Genomic DNA, 21830 nt, shown 5'->3' with positions numbered 1-21830 from the left:
AATACATTCACATGCATATTTACATGACAGAATTTTTTAAATCACTTAATTATATATCAGCTAATCCAGAATTCAGCATCCACAGGCAAGTCTGAATGAGTAACAAATATAGCAGGTAAAATTAATTTTCAATATTTAAAAAAATAATTAAGTGGAAACGATATACAGCAGTATTGTAGGATGTTAACGTCCACATTTGCTATTTTGGCTTTTTTTTTTTTCTCTCTCATATTAAAAAGCATGTTAAGGGTGGGTTCAATTCATTCCTTACCTGAAGACTGTCTACCTGAACTTGCACAGCTTCTAAAGAGCCGGTCAGCAGACGAAACCGGGAAAGAGAATATCTGGCCTCCATGAGACAACTGTTTATCTCGTCAGAGGCCATTTTGTGATGGCCCCATTGGTCATGCACGGACTTCAACAGTATCTTTAACTGCCCAACCTTTTGAAAGAGACAGACACGTCTTAGAATTACACAGCATTTAAAAGCATGGAATGTATGTTCAATTGATGGGAAAAACATTAACATTTAGGAACTTCATCGGGGTTTCAAGCATTATAAACTAATCGAAACAAACAAACAAAAAAGATTTGAATAGATGTAGCCATGTTGAAATTGATGCCTTTCACACTTTTGAATACTTAGGCTAAATTAAAGTGCTTAAAAATTCTCTCTGTCTCTCTCTCTGTCTCTGTCTCTGTCTCTCTTTCTCTCTCTCTCTCTCTGTCTCTCTCTCTCTATATATAAACAAAATCTTTATGCATAATATTTATTATATATCTATGTAATATCTATATAATATAAAAGTGATAAAAGCTCAACATATTTAATACCACAGTTTAGGAAATAAATTAGTGTTTTAGCTAATGCATTAACTCATTTAATCTTCATAACAACCTTATGAGGTAGGTATAACCATTATCCCCATTTTATAGATGAGAAGCCTGATGCACAAAGATGTTATGAAAATCACCTGGGATACTACTGCTAGAATGTGAGAGATCTAGATTTGAATCTAGGCAAAACTGGTCCCAGGAAATGAGAAACTATATCTATCTATCTATCTATCTATCTATCTATCTATCTATCTATCTACCTACCTACCTACCTATCATCTCTCTACCTACCTACCTATCTATCTCACATGTCTGTGTATACACACATGCACAAATGATTATCTTACAACAAAACATCTAGGAATACTCTTTCCCTATACTTACCTGAAACAGAAAAGTTAACTTTTTCGTTTGTCTGTTTCATTTAGAAAAATATCTGCTTTGGACTTCCTGGACATCACCCCTAATCTTCTAAATGTAATCTTCTGAATATGGAGTAAGTATGGCCAGAATGAACACAACAGACCACATCAATTCATTTGCACCTGCATTCTCTGCTTTTCTTCTTCGCATAAATAAAAAATGTTGAAACCAATCAGGATACTATCTAATGGGCCACAGGACTAAGAAGGGCTGCCTCAGAAAGGAAGCAGTGCCCATAGGTGCAGACAGGTGCCAGGGCCTACCCTATGAAAGTCAGGAAGAGACATGAAAATGAAGCCAAGAAAGCAATGAGAATTTTTGAGCAGTCTATTTCTTCTTTGTATTATTTTGTTTGTTTTTTCACGAGAAGATGTTTCTGTGAAAGAGCCACTCAGTTGATTTACATGGTAAATTGTTTCCAAAGATTTGTGATTTGTGATGATTTATAAAAATGCATAAAATAAAACAAAATAAATTTAAGTTAGGTTAAAAATAAGGTAAGGATAGACTCGAAAGCTGTGATTGGAGAAGAGTACACAGGCTGTGAGAAGCTGTTTGCTGTGCACCATTGGTCTCAGTCATTTAACCTACTTGTATCTCAGCTCCCATCTCTGTGAAATGCGGATAATAACTACTTGTATGAGTGTGTGCAGAGCAGTGTCTGTTGTTACATGTATTTTCTTATTGGAGGATTTAAAGCTCCACTCAGCACATATTTATCCAACATTTTCATAGCGCTTACGTTTGAGTGCAAGACAGTTAAATAGACAAGTACACTGTATTGTATGTTAGAAGACAAATAATACAGATCAAAGCACAGCAGAGAAGAGAGTCAGGGAGTGAGAGGTGGGGGTGAGTATCTTTTAAAACAAAGTAGTCAGGAAAACTCTCACTGGGTTGGCGAATTTCAACAAAGACTTTCAGGAGCAGAAGTGACCCATGCAGATATTTGTTAGAAGGTGTTCCAGGCAGAGACAGCAGCCTGTGCAATGTCCCTGAGTGTGAAACATGCCCACTGAGTTCAAGAGTAGGGGTGACCAAAACCAAAACGAACCCATGGGGCAGCTCCCACGAGGTCAGAGAGGCCGTGGGAGGCCAGTTCATGTGGCCCTTCAGGCCCTCAACAGGTTTTGGCCTCATTCTGAATGAGATAAGAAGCTATTTTTTTCATCAGCGGGGGTGGTGGGGGGTGGGGGCGTGGGAGGTGGGGGGGAACGGGTTGAGTAGAGTGGTGTGATATGACTGCCATGTCAACAGGACCTCCCTGGCATGGAGACTATTCAGGAGACCATTGAAACAATCACGGGGAATGGTGCTGGTGACAGACCTAGGTGCCAGCGGCCAGGATGGGCGGAGAGGCTGGATTCTAGAGCTGTTCTGAAACAGCGCTGACAAGATTGCTGGTGGACTAGATGTGGGGTATGAGAGAAAGAGAGGAATGAAGAATGATGCCACGGTTTTCTGCCCATGCCATTGGAAGGGTAGAGCGGTCATTAACTGAGATGGCGGAAAGTGTAGGCTTGTGGGGGAAGAACAAGAGGTGGTTTGGGCGAGGAAGTTTGAGACGTCTACTGGTCACACACGAGGAGATGTCTACAAGCTGGATTTCTCTCTCTGCCTTTGTTTCTATCTAGAGTGTAGGAGAGAACTCCAGGCTGGGGATACACATTTGAGAATTGCCTGTGCCTAGAGGGTATCTAGGGACAGGGGAATGGATAAGTTTATTAAGAGAGTAATGTTCATAATAATGTTTGTCATAGAAAACACCCAAAGCTAGACTTTCAAAAGAAGGTTAATAAAGTGAAGGTCACAGTAAAAAGAGATGCCGTATAGATGTGTGATTATTTACTCAGTTACTTTACACCACCAATTCCCATGACACGGTTGGACATGAGATGGCCAACGCGGTCTTGGCGCCCGCTCTCTCTCCACAAGCAGCATTACCATGTGGTCTAAGTTTGCCCACGTTTGGTTGAGCTCCTGCAGCGTGCTCACGACAGCACCAGAGACGTCTTCCTTGTTCTGGATCAAAGCAAGTCCATTCTGTTCAATTTTCTCTACCTCTTTTTCTTTTGCTTTAATCAACTCTTCTAGATCCTGAAAGATTAAAAAAAAAAAAAAGTGATTCTAAATTGTTCCGTTATGGAATGCTGGGGGTGTGCTGAAATGGAGCCCTTATAGTGTCATATCCTAAAAATCTTTTACTAATCCAAAAAAGTTGTAATTCTCCGGAGAGCATTGCCACAGTAAAACTTCTTCCTACATTTAAATTTTTAAAATTAGTCTTTTTATTCCATGAGAAATTAGCATACCTGAAAAAAAGTAAAATTTGATTACCTGATAAAGAAATGACACTTTTATCAATAGATAAAGAAAAAATATAAATTTTTTTCAAGACGCAACAAGGAAAGAAATAATGTCAGAAGTGGTAACATGATTATATTCTTAAATTCATGTATCTTGGTGTTGGAAAAGTTACCCAATCCGAGCTCATAGGGTGAAATGCAATAGAGTGAATATTCTGGGCCCCGGTATCCGAGATTTAGTTACATTTCTGCTACAGTGGAGCTGTGCCACTCTTGGTAAGTTAGAAACTTGCCCTGTGTCTCAGGTTCTCCAGAATCTCTATTATACTTTATTTCTCCCTACAATACTCTGATTCTATGTGATTCTAAAAAATGATAGGCTTTTCCATGAATCAAATCCTCATTTTGGGGAGATGTACATTTATAAATTTCAGTATGAAATGTTCAAAAAATAAAATAAAGTGAGGCAATGGCCTCACTTTAAGCGTAGATCATAATCCTAACATATTTTAATGGCATTTGAAAATCTGGAAAGCTCATGGAGGCAGGCTGAGGCTGCTCTCACCATTTTGTGGATGAGTAAGTGGGAGATCAAGTCATACAAACCTGTGTCAGGTCACAGAGCTGGTGAGGCCAGTGGTGGGATCAGAACCCAACCTTGTCAGCCTACTGACCCTCCGCCCAGTGCTGGTGGCGAGGAATCAGGGCATGAATATTGGAGAAGACGACAATCCCACACTGGGTGATGTGAGAGGCTGTATATTATGGCATGGTTAGATTCTCGTGTTCAGAAGTATACCCCAAAACTAGATGTCTGGATGTGTAGGCACTGGAGGTTAGAGTGAAGAAAATTCCAAACTATTTTAAGTTTGGATAATGTCTCAATTCTGTAAAAAAGATTGCCATCTTCCTCTTATGATACACACATGAATAACAAGCTTGGGGGGATGGGTAATGCTGCTGACAGGGCACAGTGGGGGGCCCATCTCCGATGCATTAGTTATAAATATTGTGCCTCTTTTAGTTTTGTTTCTCTCTGGCCCCACCTCTGAATCACTCTCTACCTCATTTATAAAACAGGATTAGTAACACATTTGCTTACCTCAAAGGGATAACATTGGATAAATATATAAAATATCCTTAAGCTACTAAAAATTAGGCAAGTGTAAGACAGTATCGTCATATTCCATCATTAGTAATCTACCATGCTTCAGTGCAAATTTATTTATTTTTCTCTCCTTAATTATCATGAAGCTACTTTTGTCTTGATATTTTAATTAGAAATTCCTGCATTAGGTAACCGAAGAGATCATTTGTGCTTTTAATATTGCTCTTTCATTTCCACTTTATAATTTTGTCAATATTTTGACAGCTTTGGTAATTAACCAGAGAATGAATATAGTGATTTACTAGCGTTACAGGTCCTTTATGCAGTACAGAAAACATAATTAACTTTACTATTTAAGGATATTTCTCTGTACTTCTCTAAAAGATTAAATAAACATCAATAGGGCGAGCCTGGTGGCTCAGGTGGTTGGAGCGCTGTGCTCCTAACACCGAAGTCACTGGTTCGATTCCCACATGGGCCAGTGAGCTGCTTCCTCTATGGCTAAGATTGTGAAAACAGCTCTCCCTGGAGCTGGGCTGCCGTGAGCAGCTGGAGGTTGGCATAAACTGGGCTACCGTGTGCTGCCAAGAGTGGCTGGCAGCCAGCATGAGTTGCTGTGTGCTGCTGTGGTTGATGTGGGCTACTGTGTGCTGCCATGAGGGGCCGGTGGCCAGCATGAGTGGCCGGCAGCCGGCGAGAGCTGCTGTGAGCTGCTGTGAGTGGCCGACCAATGACCGGCGACCGACTGCTTCAGCGGGGGGAGCACAAGGCTCATAATACCAGCGGGGCCGGGGAGCTGTGTCCTACACAACTAGACTAAGAAACAACAGCTTGAACTGGAGTGGGTGGGGGAGGAGGTGGAAGAACGGGGGAAAACTAACCATCAATAATCCTTCCAATGTGAATTTAATATGATTCTAAAATTCAACCACTGGAGTTAAATTTATCCTCATTTATCCATAGATGTTAACTTTTTTCAGTGAGCAATATTAAATTAATGATCCATTGCTTAGAAACACATCTCTAAAATGCTCTGCACATTTATATTGGCATAAAAGCAACACCCAGAAGGGAACTAGGACTGAAATATGTAATATTTTGTGCAAAATAAAGGTGTGTTTTCCTTTCCTTTTGATGATAATTAAAAGATGATTATTTCTGATCAACGAAGGGAAAAGCCAAGCCTAACATTTTTTGCTATAATAAATCATTTTTAACTTGAGTGAATTCACGAACATCAATTTTTGTGTTGGTTTAAATTAATAAATCACCTCTGAAAGAGTGGGAATCTATTCAAGATTTTTAAAACAAAATACAGCTTGAATCCAGTCACCAATTTCAGCATGCTGACTTGAATTTCACACTTTCGTCCAAAGGAACAATTTCTCAAAACTGACAATAAATTTTTATCAAGGTTTGTGGTGCTGCCAAACAGAGCCTGCCAGTTAGGCGACTGTGATTTATATGCGATGCCCCAAAATAACTGTGTGGGCTACTTTCATTCTGTTCTTGGCTTCAAAAAAATGACATTTCATTTGAAGTCACAAATTAATATTGGGGTAAAGTTTTTAAAACGACAGTTCAAGCTTTCCTTTCTGACACTGCCTGGTGTAACCCTCTGGGACACTAACATTTGGGTCCCCAAAAGAGCTAAACTTGGCCAAGCTTCTGCTACACTGTGTTTGTTTGTAGCCATGTCTCTTTCATTAAATAGAAGACATAGAAGACGTGTACATGAAAAGAAGCAAAATGGAAAATGGCAGGATAAAAGTAATTAAAGAGAAGACAAAAAGTCAGAAAAAGGAACAAAAGTAGGGGAGGAAGAAACAAAGGAAATGGAAAGTTATAGTAACATATTATTTCAGTGTTAGAATAGTAAAGTTTATCACAACAAAGTAACAAGGAAGCACTAATCCTGCTAACATTAACACTTAAATTATCTTTTCATTCTAATGGAAACATTTTAATTTAGGAACTCATCAAGAAGCATAACTGATCCTTCAAAGTAAAATTTTGAAATCCGGGCTTATTTGTACATTTTAGAATTGATGGCCTAAATTAGAAATGCTATTGGCCCCTGAAAATTGGAAAAGCAATGATGTGTGTTTTTGGTCTTCCATCTTTTACACACCCATCTTCGGATGTGAAGCGTTTTTATTATTTTTTTTAATTTCCAAGTATTTCTCTATGTGATAGTATTCTTTGCCATTTTTATGCACCCTCAAGATTGCAACCCATTAGCTTGTCACCCCAGCACAAGAATATCTGGTCTTCCTTTTCTGAACCAAAAAGCTTTTATTGAGAGCTTAAACATATCCCACTTTACATGTGCCCCACAGGAAAAATGCTGCCTGGAAGGAATTTCATTACTAACGGCCTTACTTTTCGAAATCTAGAACATAAAAACAAGCTTGGGGAAAGGAGCATTTCTGCAGAATGACTTCTTCAGTTGTTCTTAGAAAACACTATAGAGCAGCGTCACAGCTAATCCATAACACATTTCAAATTACTGAATTATTTAAAAAGTATTACAGCGTTAACTGTAATAGCTCACATTTCCTTTGTATATAGAATACCTGAGGAAATATTAAGTGTTCTGTCACTGGAAAACATTTATAGTATGCCCACTCTACTTGACCTTAGTAACCTTAGTAAGTAAGTGATCCTTACTTATTTCTAACAGGAGAACAAGCAGATGCTGCTGAGTGCTCCCCCACACGACACAATAGGAAGGAATATTGCTACCTGTGAAGCACTTGCTCAGTAGAGTTGAACCCAATGTAATAAAGCCTCAAGTGCTAACTCCCATTTATAGGAAATACAGGAGAGGGAAGACAAGGTCAATGATATCTGAAGGAAGTACACAGGCTGATCCTGAAACTGGGGCCAGCCTACAGTTTCTGCAATAAGTTAATAGTATTAGAAAAATATTAAAGCGGTTTAAGAGCTCTAAAAAGCAAATGTAGCAAGTGGACACTGTTGCATCTTCACGTGAATAAATTAAGTGGGAACAAAAAGGTTTTAAAGATAATTGAGGAAATAATGCATGGGTTGAGCATTAAATAATATTAAGGGATTCTTGTTAAATTTTTTTGTGGTGATAATGATATTATGGTTATATAAGAAAAGTCCATTTTTAGAGCTGTGTATTACAGTATGAAGGAATAAAATGATGTCTGGGATTCACTATGAAGTCTTTAAGAAGAAAAGAAACAACTCAGGCAAATATGTCAAAATCTTGATAATTATCAAATCTAGTGATCAATATAGGGGGGTTAGCAGCATTCTCTACTTATAAGTGTGTTTAAAAAGTTTCATAATTTTGAATTTATAAAAACAGTTTAAAAAAGTTCTATAAACTCACATAATCAGAGAAATTTCTTACCAAATGGAACATTTTTCTCTCAGTTCTCAAGAAACGCAAATGCCTTTGGCATACACCATGCAATTGTGAAACAGAGCATGTCAGCCACCTGGACCAGTTACCTGACAGTCTTTCATCGCATTCTGAACTGAAGCCTGATCTCCAATTATATGTTGCTGTTTCAGTCTCTTCTCCTGGGTTTCAAACCAAGTTTTCATACATTGTATGTTGTTTTCATATTCTGACCAAGATTCCAATAAGCCTTCCAACAGCTGAATCTAAACAAACATAAAGAAATTTGCAATTTTATGTTAAATTCAAATCATTGGCAGGCCACAATTTCCTCCAAATTGAGAATTCTTAAAATACAACCCATTGTCTATCTGATTAAAAATGAACGTTACAAAGTGAGAATTAATGACAATTTTTTTTGGTAAGCAAGTACAGAACTTAAGTCAACTTGAAGTTAAGGCAAAAGAAATGAAGAGGCCTCTTTAAAGAACTAAAACAATATGAGATATACAAAGAGTGGCGGGTGCATAAGACAAAATAACTCCCATGACTGAAGAGCATTTTGAGCAATGTAACCTTCAGTGGCATTCTTTCCCTGTGCCCAGTGCAGCTATACTACTCATGAAATTAATTTTCTTTACAGAGTGTACCTGTCCTTGGAGTTTTCATGAAACATGGACAGCTGGGGCCACTTGGCTTACCTTCTCCGCTACTAGACCCTGCAGGATTTGCCAACTTTTATTCATTGCCCCAAGTTGCTCAGCAAAATCAGTCTTATGGCTGCGTTTGCTCTCCACATCCTGACTGCTGATTTGTAGCACCGACTGGTTCACGAAATCAACTGTCAACTGTTTACAGTTAATGTCTATCTTAAAACCCTAAAAAAAAGAAGGGGGAAATAAAAAGAGAATAACAGTGTCATGCAAATAAATGTCTTATATTTTATCAGGAATTTGGAAAGCTTTAAGTAACCTTAGGATTAATCTCATCATTTCCATGATTTAGTCCAAATGACACAATCTGTGTGTATTCATACAATCCTTTATTTTCAGAAGCTTAATATATATAAAAATATATGAATATACTAAATACGAATTAAGTGTATAAATTTTGAACTTGTAAATATATTTGAATTTATAAATATCTTGTATGTATTTGGTAGAGGACATAGAATTGGATAAATTGTATAGTCTCACTATGAGAATATTTATAAATTACAGTATTTTAAAAATTATTTCTTAAAATGACACAAAATCTTATTCAAAAACATTCCTAAGACTGGACAACTTTTCTATGCCTACAACTAGGGAGGCACTTTTCTTACTCTTGGAAGTGACACCTACTTGGTGTCACTATGTATGAGACATATACTTCTAGACCTGATTTCCATAATTGAGTTTTTGAGTTCCTTCAAATAAAACAGCCCTAAAATATGAAAAGTTAAAAATAAAAAATAAAATGTTTAATTACCTTATATTTCTGAAGGTATTCATGAATTGCCTTGTAACCTATGGACTTTTTTATATCTTCTTCATCCTTTTGAATGACATTTTCCATGAGAGAAATCCAAGTCATGACTTCAGAAATGGCATGGCGAGAAGGCAGCTTATCCATTTGGAGCTGCCCAAGTAAGAGACAGAACAAGTTACAAGTATCAAAATTCAAACGCAATTTCTGTTAACCTAAGAACCCTAACATTAATACTTATTAATGTACCAAAAGAAATAACATTTCTTAATGACATTTTTGGATCCTACTCTTATTAGAGGCTTGGAATTAAACATCAGGCAAATATTGAACAATAATAGTCATCTTATGTTCACTTGACATGCAATACTATAAACATTGAATAAACATTAACTAATTAATCAAAATACCAGCAAGAAGAAAATATTATTGTGATTTTATAGCTAGTTTTATGAGTTTAAAAAAAGTTAACTACAAAACATTCAACAGATGTATTTTATTAATTATCTTGTAAAATCTCTGTGTATTATGACTGAGGAATGTTAAAAGAAGAAAGAAAAATACCACACTACAAACTATCATTTTCTAGATTTTTGGCACTCTAATATTTATTCCTAAGAGCACAGCCAATTTCCTCAGTCTTCAGCAAAAATATACTTAGAATTCTGAATCTTACTTAATACATCATATATTTATGCAGATATTTATTATAATGATTTGGAGGAACCAAAGCAATCATTTAAAATGTTTATGGATTTCCATGTGGTGCAGAATGATACAGGGTTACATGTGAGCTATTTCCTCTCCTCTAGAACAGCAGCCTGCTGATTAATAGGGTAAGACATTTACATTAAGTCTACCGATCATGCTTTGCACACAGTGAGGAGTGCCAAAGAGAGAGAAAGACAGACTATCTGGGAGTTCAGGGGAGAGAAAAGCATATTTCCAGAAAAAAGAAGTCCTGACTTCTCTTGCTTCTCTTGCCAGCGCTCAGTTATAGGTAAGATCATGGGTCTTTCACATTTATTGTCATTAAATCTTCATATCTACTCACTTTATGAGGCAGGTATAGTTATCCCCATTGTACTCATGAGAAAACAGAGAAGTTAAACAAGGCCAGACAAGGATCCTAATACACACACACACACACACACACACACACACACACACACGATAAATGGCATTTGTAGATATGGCATTTGTGGAATGGTTCACTTTTAATATGCAATACAATGCAAGAGAGAAACGACAACATGTCCAAAGCAGAGCTGATTTAAATTTGTGAGCAAAAGCAGATTTTCCATTTCACACAGCTTAAATCGATTACTGCCAATTAAACCAATGATTCCTTTGTATACCTGGTGGAGCTTTTCCTGTACAGTTGGAATAGTTGTCAGCAGGTCAGTCCACTGGCTGTCAATGTGTGACAGCTCAGAACGCAGGGCAGCTGTATCCACTTTCTTTAAACGAAGAAGCTGATTTCCGGTGCTCAGAACAGACGATTTCAGGGACGACTTGGCATCCACTTCTTTGGAAAACTCCTAAGAGAAGCAGCAATGTTCAGATCAGGATTAAATAGCCAGACCTCTCATTTAACGAAAGAGACCAATTTATTGCACAAACAAGTTTTCTTTACATCTCAAAGGCATGTTGGGTTAAGCATTCTAGAGAAAACAAAAGCCCTGAATGAAAGCCAACAGTGAAGCCATGACTTGAAAACCACCTTAAAAGAGGCAGTGTTGAGCCCTAGTATTCTGCGTAACTGTTCAACACAAATAGTTAACACTCAGATCTTCTAGAGCTTGGTTCACTAAGTCGCTCCATTGACAGCTGGTTTCCTTTTTACTGGTGTAGGTCAGGCCTTACCTATATGCTCGTAAACAATAAAGGTGAATCAAATGCTTCAGATTCTCAGGCTTACCAGGAAAGCATTGAGATGATCACGCACCATTTCCAGTTCTTGAGGGACTGTCACAGATTGCTGAGCCCAAAATTCTAGCCTGTCTTTTGCAGACTGTAACCAGTGAATTAGAGCTGCAGATTCACTTTGATATCTGTAAGTATATTAATGAGCCTATTAAGCAAACATCCGATTCCTACTTCCTGTTAACCCACGTTATTCACCAAGGCTAATTTTAAAAGGAGACAGGATAGATTTGGGAAAATAATGCCCTGGATTGAAACTCTCAAATTCTCTTCTCTTAATATTTATGCCATGTTTCAGCTTTCCTACCTCTAAGCTGAAAATAAAATATCTCTTCTCTACTCCATGTTGAGGCTATTCAGATAATATTAGATGATTATTAAAACTTCTTAGGAACAGAGGTGGCACACAAATAGAGTATTTCCTTAAGTAAAAGTAACCCTTCACCTCTCTTGACTATTTCCCATTGTTTTTGAGAAATGTCACCTTTTCAAAAGCACTTCCTACTCCTTCTCGCCTAATGTTTTACTGTGACCACCCATGATCAGTCAATAAGCAAGGGAGGATGACAACTCAGAGGTAAGGTACCTGCCACTCTGCCCACTTTTAATTACATGTTTATACAATTATACAGGAATCCAGCTGGGGACTTTGTGTTTGCCTTTTATTTTGCAAACTTTGTGATAAATTCCTAGAGGGACCACATCTTTTCCCAGTTCCGTAATATACACTAGCCTTACAAATACTCTGCATCACAAATCTAAAAATTTGCAAAACAGTCATTGTATTACCTGGTCCAGTGTTTCAATATTGTTTCCAATCTGTGAAGTTCCTTAGACACTTTGCTGGTATTATTTAACCAGTGTTCTCCAAGTTGATTTAGCTGGCTTTCTAGATCTGAGCAGCTAATGGATAACAGAAGTCGTTTCCCATCATCTAACACCTGATATAACTTGGGCTGGTATTCATTAAGGCTGGATTTCAAATGCTAAAAGGATTGAAAATACTGGGTCAAAATTTGGATAATGCAATTTTTCTCTTTAAGAATGACCATTTCTCTGGTGCCCATCCCCTTAGTCAAACTTCAAACATGTGCACCCAAGTACCACTGGAAACTTTGAGATGCTTTATCTATATCTAAGTACAGATGGCCATTTTTTTTTTTTTTTGGTAGTAACTTTAGGTGCATTTAAAACTGTCAAACTCTAATTATTTCAAGAATAGTGTGACACTAGCTTAAACTCCAGAACATGGTTGGTAGAGGCAGAGTTTTCAAAAAGAGCTCTCTTTCTCTCATTAAAACAAACAAAACCAAACCAAAACAAAACACTTTTTAATACCATATTACAAAACAACAAACTATAATTATTTTAAGATAGTGTGATATGAGTATAAACTATAGAAATGCTTGGTGGAGACTGAGTTTTCAAAAAGAGCTCTTATTAAAAAAAAAAGAAGAGAAAAATACCTTCTTATGTTCTATTATAAAACAAACACTAAGCATTTATCTGCTTTCAACAATGTCAATAGCTTGAAATAAAAGTACTTATTACAATATTTGATTGCAAGTTTGTTTAGATTCAGTTTAAAAGCTTGGGGAAGTTTCCAAAGGACATGTGGCAAATTTTCCCACCGAGACGCCATCTGGACGCTGACCTGGTACAGTGTTATCCGATCGATGAGCCTGTCCTCGCTCTCCTCCACCAAACCCACACTGGGGATGTTGGTCTCCACCACCTCCAGCTGTCTGCTGAGCTCCTGGTGGCCCTCATCCAGATGCGACCACGTCTGGAAATGCAACACCAGTTTATGAGCTAACGCCCCAAAAAAAGGAACAGCATTCCTCATTGTGTGCAAAAAATGCACTGGACCAATTCTCTTTAAAGTTATGTCAGAGATGTGTGTGTTGGGGGTTTGCTTTGGGAAGCAAAAGATGGCTGTGGAGCCAGCCATCAGATGGTGACCCTGAAAAGCATGGTGAACAGGCTGTGGCATTGCCAACTAACTAGCACTGTGAGCAAGTTACTAAATAAGCATGGGTAAGATTTCAAACTTCTCTGAACCTCAATTTCAATATTGCAAAATGGGGATAATGATAGCTATCTTTTCCATTATGAGGATTAAGTGGAATAATGTATACAGTGTACCTGCAGCACAGCAGTTACGTGATTGCATGGTTTCACTCTGCACTCCTGCAGAGATGAACGCAGGACTTACATAAAAGGGAGGGGCCTGTTTACCTCAAGTAGTAAGTGAACAAAATACATCACATTTGCAAATTAAGAAACAAAACACAGACATTTAAGAAATACGAATATATAGCATAAACATCCTACTGAGGAGAACTCTCAAAAGTCCTCAATTCAGATTTTTATTTTCTTTAAAATTGGAAAATCTTGTTTTCAATCATTTGAAGTCTTTGTTAATAGTGTATAGCAAAAAAAGTGGAATTACACTAAAAAAAAATCATAAACTGAAAAAAAAAAATTCATAGCAAAAGTCAGCAGTGTTTCAGCCTAACTATCCATAAGACCCCAAATACCATCATGCCCTGTCTGAAGTCAGTATTCACGGAGCTGACTCACCAAATGGCACTGCCCTTGTCGAAATACAAACAGGAAATACAAACCGGACAAGACAACACTGGATGCTGAGCCCCACAGCGTCCCCAGGTGGTGAGAGGCAAATGGCACAGGTACACGTCTTGCCCCAACAGCCTGTTGCGCTACGTGGTGCTACATCAAGCATCTCACCTCCAGAATGTACTCCAACTCCACACCCCTCTTGTGAGCCCCTTTTAGTACAGCTGAAGCCTGCGCCATCACTTCTGTGTGGAACTGAGTTTCCTGTCCGACCGCGAAGCTGATTATCTTTCGGAAGAGTGTTTCAGTCAAAATCATATGAGATTCCAGGCCTTGGAAGTATTCCTGCAATTTTTTTCAGGTAGAAAGAGGTCAGCAACTCATTCACATGCTACCTTACATTAAAAATTGCTTTAAATGCAGAAGCTGACACAACTCAGCTGAGACAGGAGCGAAACTGCTCCCCTGCTGGCCTCCACCTTACCCCGGCACTCGCCGCTTCCTGCAGACACAGGGGCTCCAGTCTTCTCAAAGAGGGCCTCTAGTGTCCCCCCACTCAAGTGCACCTACAGACTTGACAGGTGCTCTGCCCCCAAAACAGAGCCCTTCATATGTTACCAGCTGCTGATAAACTCCCCTGCCCTCAAAATCCCTCATCCCTGTGCCAGCTGGGCTTCCTCACTCTCCTGACACATCTCTCACTAATTCCAACACACAGACGGGCCTCCGTATCCATCGAACACGTTAACCCCCATGCCTCCACCTTTGGCCTCACCTTATACTCTGTACGTCCTGAGGAGACCTCACTTGACACATCCACAACTTTCCTTCCTCTGTGGTTGGACTTGAGCTTTACTTCTCTGAATTCGCAAAGCATTTATTTTGCTTAATACTCACGGCCAAGTACTGCCTGACACACACTGATTGGTATTATACATTTTTCAATTTCCCTCATATTATACCTACACACACAGAATTCCAGGCCTTGCACAATGCTACAACTGTGTTTTGAAATGTTACTTTTTATGTGTAGAAGAAGTTCCCAGAGAAGGGAGATAGGGCCTCTCCCATTTCCTGTTTCCAGCATCATGGGTAGAACTGAAGGACTGAGGATTAATAGGAATATTTAGTGTGTACTAGGTGCCGGCACTCCATCAACACTTTACTGACTAACTCATTTAATCCTTATAACAGCCTTATGAAGTGGGTAGATTTATTTATCACTTCACAGATGAGGGCACTGAACCACCCAGGCTATGTAACTTGCCTAAGAGTCACTGTAGACCTCTCCCTCAGAAAATGGTCTGGCCAGTAGAAGCTAGCATCATTATTTTTAACTGGCAATTATTCTATCATGGAATCTTCAAGTTGGAAGAGAACTTTGAGGTCATTTAGCCCAACATTCACTGAAAGCTAATATTCCTTTTACAACCCCATCTCCCCCTGACAGCCTTAGACGGACTTCTCATGGCCAAGAAAGCTGTCTGTTCAATGGCAGCATACTCCTTTTAGAGTTCTTCATCTATTGAATTTTATTTCTTTGTTATTTATATTCATTGATCTTAGTTTCTCCTCTGGAGTAACTCAGGAGGATATTTTATTACTATGGGCTAACATTTGAAAAAACCCAGCTGTGAACTTTAAAGCAATGTTTTCAAAGCCCAATGATAAGGCGTTAATAAATCACAAAGTTTTGGATAAAAACCTCTGGGAAAAATAGCAAGAAGTATAATTTAAAAAAAAAATCCACTTTTATAATCACGAGAGAACTACATAATGGTAGAATGTTAAGTGTCTATAACCCAATGGGATTTTTAAAAGTTTCTCTGTAGGGAATTCCCATAGTCTGGGAGTTTGGGGTTCCGAAGGGCAAAACTGCTCTTTCTGTAAAGATTGCTCGTAATGCAAGTTACCTCGTATGTGCATTTAAGGGGCATTCCTGTACAAAGGAGCAGTGTCTAACTTGAACTTGGTGACGGCACAACTGGTAGAGAAATCCCAGGCCTACCAGGTTTGATTATGTAGTAAAAGGACTCATTGCTCCCCAGAAGGAAACTCTTGAGGCCACAGCAATTAAAGAAGCACATGCTTAAGGACCAAAAGAGCAGAGTGATGCGCATACGAGACAGAAACCCAATTCCAGAGCAGAGCAAGGGGTCCCTGGCCAGGACAAGGGAAGGCAGAAAACACTGAGGCCCAGGTGAATAAACAGGCACAAGGACACAAAGGAAAACAGCAGAGTTAAGAAAGAAGCTGGGCTCCTCGGAAGAGAGTCCCTGTATTTCTCGTTGATTACAGTTTACGAAGGAGAAAGCCTGGCTAATACTAGAGAGGAACTGATAATTAAAATTCCTGGTAAAGCTGATATTCTTTTTTAACTTACAAAATGATAGAACATATCCTCTATAATTATTAAAAACCAGTGGGTTTGAGTACACATTTCTGGACCATTTCAAAGATTAACTTACATAAATAGGAACTCCTAAAAGATTGATAAAATTAGATTTACTAATAAATATATGTCAATAAGTGAGACTATTCTCATGAGTCCACCTCTCTCTCTCTCTCTCTCTCTCTCTCTCTCTCTCTCTCTCTCTCTCTCACCTTATGTTTGTCAAGTAGCTGTTGGATTTCCTCTTTGGAAGACACAATCAGCTTCTGGTTGCCTGCCATCTTCTCTCGTCCAGTTTCCAGCAGAACAGCCAGGTCTTGCATGGCCCTTTCATACTGACTCTTGAGTGCAAGATTCTGGTTCAGTCCACTCCGCCGAGAGCCAATGGTCATCAGTAGTTCATCATACATGTCCTAATAAACAGAGACAGCCATATTCCCTCTCAATTCATGCTCTGGCTCCTCTCTAAAAAGCATATTACCAACCAAACCCACACGCCAACCATGGACACTCCTTCAGGTCCCTGACTTATGGCGATGCTCCGTGTATAGGGAGGGCACGGCCTGTCTTTCTTAGGATCCTCACTTCAAAAACTTCTTTCAAAATGACAAGCTAATTTTTTTTTTTTTTTAACATTCCAAGGTACATGCAAAAATGTTGCCTAGCCATGACACGTGAGGGGGATTTGACAACTATCTCCTCAGGATGTCAATAGTTTGTGGCGAGATGTGGGGTTAAAATGTTGAAAAAATTGTTCGTGGGGCTGAGGGAAATATCAAAGGAAATGTAATTCTGATTTTTATAATGTTTTCAACACTTGCATAATCTTAGAGGAATTGAATAAAGCATCCTCAACATTTCATCTGCTAAGTGATCAGATTTGGGACTATTTTTCAAATAAAGGGCTAGAGAAACAGAGGAGTTTAATGTGAGCTGAAAGACGTTAAGACTTGAAAAGGCAATGTTTTTGCCAAATGTGGTGAAGTAAACAAATATTTTAACTGGAAAGACATTTGGGGGAGATGATGATACACCAAACACAAAACATTTTTGCACCATATGGACCTGATCAATGTATCACATTATGGGTTAGCAGGACAAAAAGGTTCAATCTGGAAAAGTTCAAGTTTAATGTCTATTTATAGCTATGACGTTTGACTCTTACACCTGACATTTAAGCACTGTTGGAAAACTGTCTAAGAAGGGGAAAGTGAGGGCAGTGGGCTCATGACATTGTTAAACGTTAGCTAGTGGACTGAGACAGTTAAAATAAAAATATTCTTTTTAAAATAAGAGCTATTTTATTTTCTCAAAAAGAAGAACTTGTGACCCATACTAGTAATTCCTCAATAATTTGTAATAAGGTGTGCAGAGAAAACGTGTCTGTGTGTGTGTGAGCGGCACTGTACACAAATTTTTCTTAATATGACTTATCTATGTTGCTTATCAAATGCTAAATTTTGCTGGTGTAACATCCCAGGATCTTCCTATCACCCTGATATCAGATTCTTGCAAGATCTAGGAAAGCAAATTAACCCAAAGTTATTCTCTACTCCAGAAAGATGCCGGGAAGTCTGTTTACATTTCATCTACCTTCTAGTTTAATTTTTTGTTGTTGTTTTGGAATTGAAACAATATCTCTCTTTCATTCAAACATGTATGAAAGATAAACCATAGGTTTGAATATAGAGAGAAAACATTTTCTAAAAAGTATTAGTTTGAGTATTTTTCTTCACAAAAGTTTTTGGGGGTACAGTACAATGCAGAGCATATATTCCTCTTTTAACTTTTCTGGGTTAGACTGATAATTATTATATTTCTAGAGTAGAAAATAATATACCACAATTAAACTATATCACAACGCTTAGCCATCATCAAAATAATAAAGTACATGTCAGAAAAATAAAGACTCGTAGAAGCATGAGAATACAATCTATCTTAAGCACTAAATATGGTAAAAGTTTCAGAAAATTTTCTGAGTTACTAACGATTAGCATTTAAACAATATGAATTTTATACAGAAAAACCAAGAAAATAGAGAAAATATCTTTTTCCTTGACTTCTACTGGGGATGTATCATTGAAACTGAATGCTCTTTGTAGAAAAGCGTACCTGGAGTTTGGAGAGTTCTTGCATGGAAGGCTGCTCAATCTGCAACTTGTCAGCACGCTTTTTTAATTCAATGATTCCTGCATCCAATTCCTTTAGCCCATCTTCAGCCTGCTGTATTGCCTGGGTAAAATTTATGCCATCCATTAAAACTTCCACAAATAATTTCCCACAAAAAGTGTGACTCTCATGTCTCCTCATTTATTCCTCCTCGCTCCATCGAAAACAATACATACAACAACTCTCATTTCACTATAACATACAAACCATGGGCACCTGTAATATGGAAAAGAGAAGACCCTTCTTTACACTACAGACCAACTACCTTAAAGGTAAGGAGATTGGCAGCACTAAGGGTGGAGGGTTGGAGAACAATAACTTCCTTAAGCACAAAAGGGAATGCCTGAACAGCAACACCTGAAAAAGAAGCATGAGGCAGGACGTAGTTAGACGAAGGTATTTGCCTGATTTTCCTAAGGGATCATGTTCTGGTTTTTTGAAATGCAGTTTTGAGCATCTTTGGAGAGAGATTTGGTGAGGTAAGAAAAAAACATTACAGCATGGTCAGGGCAAGCTTACTTGTGAAGCAGAAAATCAAGCAATCAGAAGTATTACTTTACTTCCCCATGACTATTTTGTAACTACTAATTTGTACTTCTTCACCCTTTCACCTTTTTCATGTAGCCCCCAACCCTCCTCTCCTCTGGCAAACACAGGGAATACAGTCAATAATATTGTATTGTAAGAACTGTGTACAGTGCCAGGTGGGTACTGGAGTTAGGGATCACTTTGTAAATTAGGTAAATAGCTAACCACTGTACTGTACACCTGAAACTAATATAAAATAATACTGAATGTCAACCATAATTGAAAAATAAAATAAAACAAATATTACAGTGGCTGCAAGTGCTAAGCCTTGTCTTCCCAGCATGAGGTCTGTAGAAGCAGAACCAGATCTTAAGCCCAGCCTTCAAGAAGCTTACAGTCTGGTTATAGGAAACCAGAGTAAACAGAGGAAAACAAAACAAGGCCAAAATACAATTATGTACCACCCTTGATACAGCTCATTCCTATCAGAGCACCTTGGAGAAGGGAGATCCCAGTGAATCGGGGAGCAGTCTCAGTCGGCCTTTGGAAGAAATGCAACCTCGGTTGCCCTTGAAGAATCAAAAGAACATGAACTCCAGATGGCAGATGAAACACATGTGTCTTATTTTCTTTCCTGAATCCTCACTACGACCACAGCAAATATTTTATTTGCTTGTTTTTTGGTGCGTTTCCCACATCCCTAACCCCCACCGCCACCCGGCGCCATAAATTTACAAAAACAAGGAAAAAGGAAAGCTGGAAATCAGAAGGATACATGATAACGGACTTAGGAAATCTGAGCAAGCTGAATCCTGAGCTAGCAAGGGATCTTTACCAGGAAATTTAGAGCAATGGGACTCTCTGGCACCCTGGGTGAAGTGGGATGGCGTGCTACATAAGGAGGGTTGGTGAATAGCTGCTTAGGAAGCAGTTCAATTCCCACACCCCTTTCCTCATTCCACACGGCCCCTTCCCTCACCTGGTGAAAGGTGGCAAGTTTATTTTCTGGAGAAGGTAAAATACTCTCTGGACTGAGAGGCTCCAGACACAGTCGTAGGCCTGAGTACCTGACTGAAAACAGGGATAAAGTGACTGAATGCCGAATGTGGAGCCCTTGCGTCTTCTAGAGTGCTGCAGCCAGACCTTTACTCTCCAGATAGGAAAGGGACAAAATATGAAAAGACCAATAGAAAAGACCTACACATGTTATACAAAGATTCTCCAACAAATAGCCCACACTAGACCACCCTTCAATAAATCTCAAAATTGTCAAGCCCCATCCATCCATGAAGTCTCCATTTGGCTGTTTAGTCCCCCATCCTAAATGTGAATAGACAGCAAAGGATTTCCTGAGAAAAGCTTCCAACATGGAAAAGAGAGATCAAAATAAGGAAACAGATTATACAGGAAAAATACAACTACAACAACAACAAAAACCATTAGCATACTTAGAGAGAGTCCAAAAAATAATGCATCTATTCAAAAAACAACAGGATACTATAAAAAGGGGTCACTTAGAAAACCTAATTGAGCTCTGGGAAAATTAAACGCACAAGAGTAGAAATGCAAAACTCAGCAGAAAAATTTGGAGTGAAAGTCTTCCAGAAAGCAGAGCAAAAGACAAAGAAAGAAATCTCTCTCTCTCTCTTTTTTTTTTAAGAAATGTCTCTTGATAAGAAAATTAGAGGACTGGACCAGAATATACAACATCTGGATTCCACAAAATCAGAGACATAAAATGGAAGAATGAAAAAATTAAGTAAATCAATAAGAAAATTTTCCAAAATGGAAAGTGGAGATCAGCCAAATGAAAATGCCCATTGAGCTCCCAGCCCAGTGGATAACACAGACATGTCATTGTGAAATTTCAGAACACTGAAATTTGGAACTTTTGGGAATTAGAATGATTTTAGATTCCTCAAGCCAACACTGAGAGCTAGAAAACAATGGAACAAAGCCTCAAAACTCTATAAGAAACAGATTTCCATCTAATAATTCTAGAAAGAGCCAAGCTATCAATAAAATGTGATCATAGTATAAGAACATTTTCAGACATGCACAATCCTGAGGAAAACATCCAGCAGACATCCTTTCTTAGTAGGGAGATGCACTAACAAAACAAGGAAGCAATACGATAAAGAGAAACACTTGGGACTCAGAAAAGAGAAGATCCAACAGAGGGAGAAGTGAAGGAAATTCTCAGCATGGTACGTAGTAAAGGCAGATAAAGGGAGATCGCCAGAAGACAGCTTTGCACCAGGTTTCTGGGGCCACAGGTCTGTTTGAGATCAGAATGACATGACTCAAAAGATGAATATATTCAGAGGGATCATCCCCATGCCTCTGCGATTATTCACTTTTTAACCCAAGGAGGGTAAGGATGGAATCAGCACATTTTTTAGTTGCTTTCCATTTATTTAAAGAAACAATCTAGTTATTTACTTTGATCTGTGCATTTACTTTAGTTATGTTGGTCAATAATAAGTGAAAATAAATGTGATCGTGCAGATCCTATATTTCCTACTAGAAACTCAAGACAAAGCATCACCGTGGCTGCTCAAATCTTTTTTGGAATCAGGTACGTTATAAGCTAAAAAAGTAGGATAAAATAAAAATGTCCTTTCAAGTAGAAAGTATGACATAGAAAAATGATCTTTAATTTGAGGAATTGAGAGAGCTCTTAAAAGCAGATAAAATGATGGTGAAGAGAAATCCACA

The 21830-nt window shown here is 38.4% G+C and overlaps 1 protein-coding gene across 22 annotated transcripts in view; it reads right to left on the bottom strand.

The window, feature by feature from the left end:
- SYNE1 (spectrin repeat containing nuclear envelope protein 1) overlaps positions 1–21830 on the bottom strand; it is a 414622-nt gene that overhangs the window by 84074 nt on the left and 308718 nt on the right. For all 22 annotated transcript variants that reach the window (XM_088795370.1, XM_088795376.1, XM_088795381.1 and 19 more), the window contains 12 exons: positions 18528–18647; positions 16628–16828; positions 14195–14368; positions 13098–13229; positions 12233–12429; positions 11439–11571; positions 10876–11058; positions 9521–9670; positions 8752–8928; positions 8161–8316; positions 3205–3357; positions 272–442 (listed from right to left, as the gene is read on the bottom strand). In XM_088795370.1, coding sequence (XP_088651496.1) covers positions 272–442; positions 3205–3357; positions 8161–8316; positions 8752–8928; positions 9521–9670; positions 10876–11058; positions 11439–11571; positions 12233–12429; positions 13098–13229; positions 14195–14368; positions 16628–16828; positions 18528–18647 — 1947 coding nt within the window. The remainder of the gene's footprint in view (positions 1–271; positions 443–3204; positions 3358–8160; positions 8317–8751; positions 8929–9520; positions 9671–10875; positions 11059–11438; positions 11572–12232; positions 12430–13097; positions 13230–14194; positions 14369–16627; positions 16829–18527; positions 18648–21830) is intronic.

This window comes from Rhinolophus sinicus, chromosome 2, assembly GCF_057876585.1.
Source record: "Rhinolophus sinicus isolate RSI-liver-muscle chromosome 2, RSI-T2T, whole genome shotgun sequence".
NCBI lineage: Eukaryota > Metazoa > Chordata > Mammalia > Chiroptera > Rhinolophidae > Rhinolophus > Rhinolophus sinicus.
The sequence above is the reverse complement of the archived record's forward strand: the minus strand, read 5'-3'. Positions and strand labels throughout refer to the sequence as shown.